Source organism: Macrobrachium nipponense, chromosome 13 (assembly GCF_015104395.2).
Source record: "Macrobrachium nipponense isolate FS-2020 chromosome 13, ASM1510439v2, whole genome shotgun sequence".
NCBI classification, from domain to species: domain Eukaryota; kingdom Metazoa; phylum Arthropoda; class Malacostraca; order Decapoda; family Palaemonidae; genus Macrobrachium; species Macrobrachium nipponense.
Genome location: NC_087206.1, coordinates 48497405 through 48509191, shown reverse-complemented (window position 1 = coordinate 48509191; position 11787 = coordinate 48497405). Strand labels below are relative to the sequence as shown.

Genomic DNA, 11787 nt, shown 5'->3' with positions numbered 1-11787 from the left:
CTGTTGTGCTATCCCAGAAAGCACCCTTTTTTCTAAGCAGAGACCTTCATGTGTGTGTTTTTTATAAATATCTACTGTGAAAACCACTCACCCAACATTGCTAGGTACTTTGTCCAAAAGCTACAGACATCATCTATCCAGCAATAGCAGTCTGTATGGAAGATATGGTTAGATTAGATCCATAATGAGAGCCTAGTCTAGATTTCTATAGAAACACTTTTTAAGTTTTATATACCTCTTTGAAGATAAGCATCTTGAAGTGACAACAATTATGGCATACAAGGTAATGTTAACGGAACTGTTGCTCTATAGATTCGGGATTGAAGAAGGAACTTAGACTTTTATGTATACCTTTCAATTCAGAAGGCCTAATACAACCACAAATCAATGCTACAAAAAGCTACCTTCCTGGTTGCATTAGCATCAGGAGCCCGTATTAGTGAATTGGGCTCTCTTACACACGGGCGATATATTGCACAAACTGTTGATAATGAATTACTATTGCCCCCTGGCCTATCATTTCTGGCCAAAAATGAGGAGCCTTTAAGAAGGAAATGTCCTATTCTTATAAGAAAACTCAGTTTAGCAGACAGTTCAAGCACTTAAGGTTTACCTAGAGGTCACGGCAAACATCCCAGAAGGTCTGATTTTTCTACATCCTAGCACGAATAAACCACTCTCTCCACAAGGGCTAAAAATAATTTTAGCGTCTCTCATTAAAAAGGCAAACCCACACTTCTTTCCTAGGTCGGATGATATTAGGAAAGTAAGTAGTACATCGTTAGCCTTCAGAAATGTATGTTTCTAAGAGGTCTCCAAATGTACTGGGTGGTCAACAGTCAGTATATTCTTAAAGTACTACTGCCATGAGCTAGAACAAATTCGACTGCACTGTGTATCAGTATGTGGCATTGTTAGTCCTGACCCCATAGGTGCTACTGCAGAAAACTAGTGGTCTTCTTAACGGAGGGGTATGCTGACTATTGCTGGGGAAGGTGTGTCAAGTCCTCAACCATACCCAGCATACTTAGGTTAGTCACTACAGAACTTCACAATAAAAACACAAGTTCTTGCTTAGTTTCATGTTCTTTGTTACTGAAACTTGTGGCTTAACCTTGGATCAGAAATATATTATTTAGTTTTAACTTTAGGACTGATGTGATTGAAATTTTGGGAGCTTAAGTATTTTGCCACATGTCAATGTCTTTGTAATGCTCCTTTGAGGATGAAACAGCAACTATGCTGTCAAAAAATAGGTTTTGACTTGCAAAAAACCTATTTTTGGTTGTCACTGTCAAGTCCTCAAAACCCTCCTCCCACTTCCTTGACGAAAAGCCTTAGAATTTGGAAAGTTTATGGCCCCTCCAACTTGGAAAATGAAAAGCCAGTGAGTTAAAACAATGCTGCAGCTGCTTCCAACAATCACCTAAGTATTAGAACGTGAATGAGTTGCAGTTGGCACCTTAGTATAACATGACTCTGCTGATGCTTCAGTGTAACAACTGAAGGAATAACTTGCACAGGAAATACAGATATTGTGGGAAAAGCTATATAGGTGCATACCTTAAAACCGAGAAACTTTTGGTGCAATATAACACCACACTGGGAAATAGTGTCATACACTAGTGCTTGATTTTCAACATTAGTATAGTAACACCAGCAAATTCTAGCAATTTACCCCTTTGTTTTGCTCAATTGCTTTGGATATAATTCATCTAGAATCTAAATTTTTGGCAATGCTGACCATCGAAGGGACAACATTAGCATCTGCTCTGACTTGTGTAATAGAACGAGAAAATCATAATGCCAATGACTCATATAGGAAAGCTTTCACATCCCTGGGATTATTCGGTTCCGTTCATACATGAGGTTTTCTGATTCAGCTTGAACTCTTTCATTTTAGGTTTTTGACATTTGTCTATTTTGTGGTAGGTGAACAGTAGGTGTATATGAGAAATGACAGCAGCTCTCTGGCCGAATGATGCTCGCCTTTTTCATTCCTCTTTACCATGTTATTTGTTCCTTTTCGGAAAACGGTGAATTTTACTCGAGTCTCAAAATTATTTTTATTTACTAGTACAATTTTATGTTTATATATATTGATTGATTCGGTCCATATTACTATTTTCAATGACTTCAAAATTGCATGTGTGGCAGATTTTGGTCTATGTTACACATTGCTGATGTTTTCTCAGATGAGGAGGAATATGATGGGGTCTTGCCAGGATATCGTGGTAAGAAATGTACTGCATTTTGGTTGGGCTTCATATTGGGTTTGTTTTGTCCTTATCCAACTGTGTTTTATGAAGGGATTGTATTGTGATGCAGTTTTCAAGATAAACTATTTTGTTGCTGGTTAAGAAGTGATTTCACTGTGGTCAATATTACCAGCTCAACATTTTTCAAAGGGTTTGGGAGCCTCTGGAATTTCTGTGGTGAATTGCAACTTGTTGCGTGAACGTGTTCATGTACCAGTATGCTCAAAATAATGTCTCTTTTTGAATTTGCTTTTATATTTTTTATTTTCATATTTCCGAGTTTTTTTTAATGAAAAACTTGGATTTGTCTGAATTTACTTTTTAATTCTTTTTGTTCAGTATTTAATCTGTAGTATTGATTTGAAGTTGAATTACTCACCGGTAGTGCTCTCCCCTGCTTCTAAGTGTAATGAAAGTGTTAAATTATGGACCGATGTTGTGAGAACAAAAACAGTAGAATTGTGTTATCTTCCAACACTGGTTTTCAACTCAGTATATGTCCAGGTAGATTAACCCTTTACTGCCGACTGGACGTATTTTACGTCGACATTTTTTGTCTCTAGTGTGCCGACTGGACGTATTTTACGTCGACTTACAAGTTTTTTTAAAATTCGCGGAAAAATACTTATAGGCCTACCAGCCTAAAACTTTTGAATCACGCGCCTTTGGGGGATGCTGGGAGTTCACGGATCAAGGTGTTGTTTTGTTTACAATCGTTACGCAGGCGCGCAAGCGCGAATTTCTTTCTTGCCGCACTAAAAAGTATCTGTGACACATCTCTGAAATTATTTCGTCACTTTGACATAATTTTTGTACCATTGTAAATTAGCCGTTACATGAAGTATTTATATAGAAATATGCGCATTTTATGTAGAATACAACAATAAAATACTCATGATTGTAGCTTTTATCAGTTTTGAGATATTTTCATATAAATAACAATAATTGCCAAAATTTCAACCTTCGGTCAACTTTGACTCTACCGAAATGGTCGAAAAACGCAATTGTAAGCTAAAACTCTTATATTTTAGTAATATTCAATCATTTACCTTAATTTTGCAACTAATTGGAAGTCTCTAGCACAATATTTCGATTTATGGTGAATTTATGAAAAAACTTTTTCCTTACGTCCGCGCGGTAACTCTTCCGAAAAAAATCATACATGCGATTGTGGTAATGTTTGCACCATTTTAAAATTAGCCGTTATATAAAGTTTTATTTATGGAAATGTGCGCAATTTCATGCACAATACAACTAAAAACAACCCATGGTTGTAGCTTTTATCAGTTTTGAGATATTTTCATATAAATAACGATAATTGCCAAAATTTCAACCTTCGGTCAACTTTGACTCTACCGAAATGGTCGAAAAACGCAATTGTAAGCTAAAACTCTTATATTTTAGTAATATTCAAGCATTTACCTTCATTTTGCAACAAATTGGAAGTCTCTAGCACAATATTTCGATTTCTGGTGAATTTATGAAAAAAATAACATTTTCTTTACGTCCGCGCGGTAACTCTTTCGAAAAAATCATACGTGCGATTGTAGTAATGTTTGCACCATTTTAAATTAGCCGTTACATAAAGTTTTATATATGAAAATGTGCGCAATTTCATGCAGAATACAACAAAAAATAATTGAAGGTTATAGCTTTTCTCATTTTTGAAATATTTGCATATAAATCACGATAAATAGAAAAAAACCACGTTCGGTCAACTTTGACTCTACTGAAATGGTCGAAAAACGCAATTGTAAGCTAAAACACTTACAGTCTAGTAATATTTCATCATTTATCTTCATCTTGAAACAAATTCGAAGTCTCTAGCAAAATATTTAGATTTATGGTGAATTTAAAAAAAAAATCTTTCCTTCCCTCCGCTCGCGGATTCTCCGTCACAAATCTCCGAAATGCGTACGTCCCATTCTCGATATTTGCTCCGTTTCATATTAAGGCATTTCCAGTTTTATATATGAAAATGTGCGCAATTGCATGTAGAATAAAACGAAAAATATTTGAAGGTTGCAGCTTTTCTTATTTCTGAAATAATTGCATATAAAAAATATATATATAAAAAAATTCGACATTCGGTCAACTTTAACTCGTCAGATATGGTCGAAAACTGCAATTGTAAGCTAATACTCTTACAGTATAGTAATATTCAATCATTTGTCTTCATTTTGAAAGAAATTGGAAGTCTCTAGGAAAATATTTAGATTTATGGTGAATTTTTGAAAAAAATATTTGTTTACGTCCGCGCGTTACGAATTCATGCATTATTTTGTGATAATATTTTCTCTGTGTTGCTTTTATCGTTTTACAATGTGTTATATACCAAAATGATCGCAATTTAGTGTACATTACAACGAAAGAAAAGTAACTTGTTACCTTTAACCGTTTTGCGCACAGCACGATTTGAATACAATTATATATGAAATTTCGTTTTTGCGCTATCATATATCGCATTATTTATATATGATAATGATAATGTTTTTCATTTCTGATGGTTGCATACTAAACTTCAGCCAATGACAAAAAAAGGAGCCAAATTGAACTCTTAATCTTGAAAACTAAGCGCGCTGTGATTTTTTGAAAAAAATATTTTTTCTGCTTCCGCGCTCACTCTGAAACACCTCCGGCACACGGGAGACAATTTTTTTTTATCGCTTCGGCGTTTAAGGGTTAAAAGTGTTAACTAGGCTATCTAAATATATGTTTTTATGTTTTTGTGTGTGAGTCGGTTTACAGTAGATGGTGGGTGTGTATAAATGCATCTGCTTTTGTATATTTGCAACTTACTCTTGTTATTTCTAACATATTGTCAGCCTCCCACATGACAAAAATTTCATCATAATGCATATATGAAGATCAATTTTCTTTCCAGAGTACTCTCAAAATGGATATTGCAAACTTTTAGCCAAGGTTCCTAGATATAGATAACTGGCCCTCTCCCTAAGTACAGGCAGTCCCCGGGTTACGACGGGGGTTCTGTTCTTGAGACGCGTTGTAACCCAAAAATCCTCGTAAGCCGGAACATCGTTAAAAATCCCAAGAAAACCTTACTTTTAATGCTGTGGGTGCATTAAAAACTATGTAAACTGCATTGTTATTGCATTTTTCATCCCAAAAACCTTCAAATATTGATTATTTTGCATTTTTGGTGTCATATTTCTTCTGCCAGATGAGTGTTGTAGGCATCGTAACCCTGGAAATAATTTCTGATGAATTTAATTGAAAAGTGCCTTAATCTTGGAACATCGTAAGCCGAGCCCGTCATAACCCGAGGACTGCCTGTACTTGAACTTTGCATCGTAATAAACTGACTGCCATTCTTTCTCTCTAGTTCACAGCAAATAGTACAACATGGGTTGGGTTAGCAATGTTATAGTTAGAATGGGGCCTTATCAAGAAGCAGTTGTTCTGTATTTTAATATAAGTATGTTGGGATCATGACAAACCTTAGATGCTTTAATCTATGCAACATTTTACCAATTATAGAGATCTGTAGATGAAAAAGAGCAGACACCATGAAAGAGATGGGCATTTCTCTGACTCCTAAGGTTCAAAACATTGTAACCACTTGTGGCTAGTGCTAAAAAAATTATCTCTACAGCTAAATCTTACTACAGTCAATTTAAGGTATATTTTTACCACTGTTAGCAGGTATAACCAGTTGTGGTTCTCAACCAGAGGAGAATACCACTCTAGGGGGGAATTTCAGAGTTTCAGCAGGGGAATTGTGACCACAGATTGGCTGGCCCAAACTGGTTTTAGGACCACATCAAACGCAGAATGTATCGGTCCGCGCTACTGAGAGGTCATGATAGGTTCACTCTCTGCTAGCGTGTTAGTTTTTGTTAGTATTTTGTTGTCTAGTATTTGGAATGAACCTTTTAAGGCAGACAATTTTGGAAAAGGGTGGGGTGGGGAAGACATTCCGACATGGTGAAAGGGTGTTTGGTCCATAAAAGGTTGAGAACCACTGCAGTAGAACATATGCTTATGGAACACAATCCACTAGAACAAATGTGTATGGAATACAATCATGAACATAAGAATTATCCTGGCTAACAAGCAAAAGCAAAGTGTAATCGGCTTTCCCTTTTTACTAATAAAGGTCAATGAAGACAGAATCATTACCTTTATCCATGTTAATCCTGCATCAGATGTTTTCCCTATGGGGTTAGATTTGGAATGAATTCACATCATTCTTTGCTGTCTTGTGCACTTTTTGCCAATATCTTCTCTTGTATAGCTGTGTAGCACTGACTATTTTATCTGATTTCCTAGGTCTTCCAACTAATCTTCAATCTACAGCATTTATCTCGACCACCTCTCTGACTGACTGCTCCTCTCATTTTCCCAACAAAGCTTCTGGATCTTAAGAGATTGTAATCTATTTTGTAGCTCTGAATATAACACCTTTCAGCAACTTGCCTACTTTTTTGCAAATTAATTGTTCTCTTAATGTAATTTAAGGTTAGTACAAGACATAAATGTAGGATAAGCCAAAAGGAAATATGTAATTGAATTTTGCAATATGTCATTAAATCAAATGACAAAATGTGTATATACTTTTACAACAGTTCATGCTACTAATACGTAAGTTTACAAATGTAAACCAGTTAATATAAAAATACAAAACTAGGGACCACCTACCAAAAATAAAATTAAATAGACTTAGAATGGACAATCCATTGGTGTCCAGTCTAAAGTTCTCCTCATGATACAATATCAAAATGAAAAATACTAGGATCACAAATAATTAACTGAAATATTCGTTTTGAGTTTGAAATCTTTTAATAGTTGAATCTGGCTTAGTTCAGTCAATAACTGTTAATTTAGAGATTGAAAATTGTAGTCTGTACAGTCGACCCCTTCCTATTTGCAGTTCCAGATTCACGGACTCTCCGATTTGCGGATTTCTGTATGGAACTTACATACACATTATTCTCAGGAAATTCGCTTTTCACAGTATTTTTCACTAGGAAATAGTCACTAATTACTATATTTTCATGACTAACGGCACTTTTTGCAATAAAACTATTAGAATACTCAAGTATAAGCATTTCTACAGGATTTTTTTTAATTTGAACTATCAAAATAGGCAGTTCTAACCTATTTTGGAGGGGTTTTAAGTATTTGTGGATTTGAGCTATTCGTGGGGTGGGAGGTGGGGGGTTATGGTACACATCCCCTGTGAATACCGCGGGTTGATTGTACATATCAAGGTACCTTCCTTGACACTTATCACTGGTTGATCTTGAACTCCAATATGGTCAGTTTTTTTTGAAGGATTAAAAAACCATCTTGGAAGGTCCAACAGTATTTCCTTTACAGACAATCATGCAAAGGGTAAATACCTTATATATAGTCAATATAACTCCTGTTGAGAGAGTTTTTTTATCATTAAATTTTAATTTACAATATTCCAGCACATTCAAGCCTTGAATATCAAAATCTTGTCACACCATAGTAGAATTTCAATATTTGCATTTTTGATGATGTAGTCGCTGTCTTGTCCTCAATGATGACCCTTTCCATGGTCTATCCAGAGCTCCATGGTGATAGACTGATGTAAAAGAATTCTCTTAACTAGGCTTGTGCCAGGTATTGCGTCATCATGATAAACATTATAACGTGATTTAGTATAAATGAACTCAGGATAAGAGGGTACTTTCTATTATCCTTAGTGAACGTTAATACCCAGTTTATCTGCGTCAAAACTGCAAGAAGAAGAAATGGTTATGCGTATACATTACACACCATCGACCGAAATCCGACCAAGACGCCATTTCCTTTTTCTGGTTGGTCACGAAACCAGAGCTCAGAAAAGTCGGTTCTTCGCTTATTGATTCAGCTAAGTGGATAGCTTTAAATTTCTGTTAACCCTTAAACGCCGACTGGACGTATTTTACGTCGAGATAAATTGTCTCTCGGGTGCCGACTGGACGTATTTTACGTTGACATACAAAAGTTTTTTTTAAAATTCGCGGAAAAATACTTATAGGCCTGCCAGCCTAAAACTTTTGAATCACTCGCCTCGGGGGATGCTGGGAGTTCACGGATCAAGGCCTTGTTTTGTTTTGAAGCGTGACCCAAGTGCGCATGCGCGATATCCCTTCTTCTCGCTCCAGCCAGCATCAGTAGCGCACCATCCGAGAGCGATCTTTCGTGAAAAGCGTGTTTTTCTGGACTTGTGCGAGACTTTGAGCATTTGTGTTGCTACAGGACATTCATAGATATGTCTCAACGACGTGTGAACCGCGAAAGGCGCGTTTTACCCGTCGGAATGGATCGTGTAAGGCGAGTTTTGGACCTGGATGCTGGCGAGGGGCCAAGCACTCAGCATGACCCCGCGCCTCAAGGCCGTTCTGTGCGGCCACGTGTGGCTGAAAGTGTTTTAGGAACACAGCGTATGCCTTTGGTTACCCCTAGGAAGCATGTGGGCGTCCTTAGGGTCATTCGTAAGCATTTGGGAGGCCTCCAACCAAGGGACATAGATGAATATCTATCGGAGCTTGATCGGGAACATGTCGCAAGTCCTCATTTTGATGGCGGATGGTCATCGAGTGATGAGGACATCAGTCCCGATGAAAGTGAGGATGAATATATGCCCCCAATGTCCGTTCGAGGCTCACATCCCGAAAGTGAGCTCGAATTCAGTGGGTTCAGTGCTTACGAGGGGGAATCTGAGGAGGGGGAGGGTGGGGATACGGGGTCAAGTTTTATCGCAGAGGACGATACAGAAAGTGAGGGCCTAAGTGAGGGTGATGGGCCAACGGGGGTGGATAGTGTGCAATATCATGCGCGCGGGCACGTAGAAGAGAAGGTCGGCTCGTCGCGCCAGCCAAGGTGAAGGTCGGTCGTCGGAGAGTGACGAGGGGTGGACGGAGGACCCCACCCCTCCTAATTTGCACCCCTTCACGGCAACCCCTGGGATCACCGTACCAGTACCCCTGACTGTTTTGGGGTTCATCCAGCTTTTCCTGACGCGGGAATTGCTGGAATACCTGGTACACGAGACGGTGAACTACGTTCGGTACTGCCGGTATGAGCTGAGGACGACCTTGTTCGTATTACCTGGCGGGGTTGGCAACCTCATTGACATGGCGCATTTTTTTGGGCTCCACATTTATTTTGGTATGACACCTGCTGTCGACGTCAGGCAATATTGGAGGAGAAATTATTTTTTATGTATGCCGAATGTGCCTGGCGTTATGTCCCGTGATAATTTCCTGGCGTTGGACAGGTACTTCAACGCCTTCAACCGAAGGGCCATACCCCGGAATAACAGTGATCGCCTCATTTTAGTGCGCACAGTGTTGGATTATATCCATGAGCGGTGTAGTAATCTCGTGATTCCTGGAAAGAACCTGTCTTTGGATGAGGGGATGATGCCTTACAAAGGACGTCTTAGTATAAAAGTGTATAACCCCAAGAAGCCAAAGAAATATGGTGTGAAATTCTTTCTTATTACCGAGGCCAACACTGGATACGTTGTGGACTTTTCAGTGTATACCGGGGTCTTCTCCACGCTGCGTGACACTGTATTCAATCTTGTGGGACGTTTCCGTAACCAGGGATATCACCTGTTTATGGATAATTATTATAACTCGGTATCCCTGGCCCAGGAACTGTATGAAGCAGGTGTTCACGACAGTGGTACCCTTCGGTTGGTGCGTGGGGCCCCGAATGTCCTCAAGAGGTTCGCTAGTCATCCGCAACACCTGGCAAGAGGAGAGACAGAGTGGCGGCGGAAGGGCGCTGTCTTCGTCATCTGTTGGAAGGGTGTCCGACTCATCCCCATGATTACGACGAGTCATGAACCCATCCAAGAAGAGATGTACAGCGGAAGAAGACACGTCGACAGCCGAGTTGTGTTTGAGGAGTTTCATACCGAGCGCCTACCGTCATTGGGCACTACAACAGCACATGGGAGGAGTTGATCTCTTTGATCAGCTCATCCAGTACTATCCCTCGCCAGGAGAACCAGAAGGTGGACACAGAAGCTCCTCAAATACATCCTTCAGTTGGCCCTCCAAAATGCCTACATACTGTACTGTGGGTACCGCGGTGACAATCTTCCGAGGTTGACCCACATACAGTTCCTAGAGGTAGCCGGGAATGCCCTCATCAACTTCGATCCCGATGAGTGGCCTTCCATAACTGACCCCCTGCCCCGAGCTGCAGGTCTGCCCCTAGAGGAAAGGGCAGATAGGAGGGCCAACTTCGCTCGACCGCCGCCGCCCCTGCTGCCGCCGCCCCTGCTGACGACGCCCCTGCTGCCGCCGCCCCCCTGCTGACGACACCCCTGCTGCCGCCGCCTCTGCTGCCGCGCCCCTGCTGCCGCCGCCCCTGCTGCCGCCGCCCCTGCTGCCGCCGCACCTGCTGCCGCCGCCCCTGCTGCCGCCGCCCTGCTGACGACGCCCCTCTTGCTGCCGGCCCCACCATCACCGCTTCTCGTCGGGTAGTGGACCCTGCGTGTCGGCTGCAGCAAGGGGATCACATACTGGAGGCCTTACAAGGGCGAAGGCAGAAACGGTGCCTCGTGTGCCATATGAATGGCAGAAGGAGAGACACCCAGTTCTTGTCGTATCTGCAAAGTTGCTCTTTGCAGGATAGGGGAGTGTGACCGAAAGTACCACACTAAGGTCATGTATTGGAGCGCACCCCCTAAACCGACAGCGGAGGGCGCACGGGGCCGCCGGATCCATCAGCAGTAAGGGCGCGCGTCTCCCTCCTCCACCATGTACCTCGTCATGTTGAGTGGAAAAAAATGCAAGACTCTTCAATGGAGGAGGGAGAAAACAAGAATAGAACGAAGAGTCAGGATTACGAGTGAGTATTCTGCATTTATTTTATATTTACTTTTATATTTATTACAATTTTTTATATACCTGAATCTGTGCATGATCAAATAATAATAAGACATTTCATTGTATGTGAAAAGAGAAGTGTCACCTGCATTCCTTTTATTTATGTATTGGTAACATAATCGAAGAATGTAATATATATATTTTACTTATTAAAAAAAAAAAATTATATATATATCTATATATATATATATATATATAGATATATATATTATATATATATGGGTAAGCAAATTACTTACAGTCTAGTAATATTCAATCATTTACCTTCACTTTAAAACAAATTGCAAGTCTCTAGAACAATATCTCGATTTATGGTGAATATTTGAAAAAAATATTTTTATTCCCTCCTCGCGCGCGATTCTCGGCAGCGATCTCCGAAATGCGTAGGTCACATTCTCCTAATATTTGTGCCTTTTCATATTACGCTTATTTTATAGTTTTTATATATGGAAATGTGCGCAAAAACATGCACAATATAACACAAAATATTGGAGGTTGTAGCATTTCTCATTTTTTAAATATTTGCATATAAAGTACGATAAGTACGAAAAAAACTACGATCGGTCACTTGACTCACCGAAATGGTCATGGTCACGCATTTGTTACATAAAAAATCTCACAATTTAGTAATATTCAATCCTTTATCTTAA

General features: G+C 39.7%; 1 protein-coding gene across 1 annotated transcript in view; it reads left to right on the top strand.

Moving 5' to 3' along the window:
• LOC135225786 (uncharacterized) overlaps positions 1 to 11787 on the top strand; it is a gene marked incomplete in the record, with an annotated part of 392131 nt that overhangs the window by 323809 nt on the left and 56535 nt on the right. Inside the window, 1 exon segment of the mRNA XM_064265264.1 lies at positions 2196 to 2234. Coding sequence (XP_064121334.1) covers positions 2196 to 2234 — 39 coding nt within the window.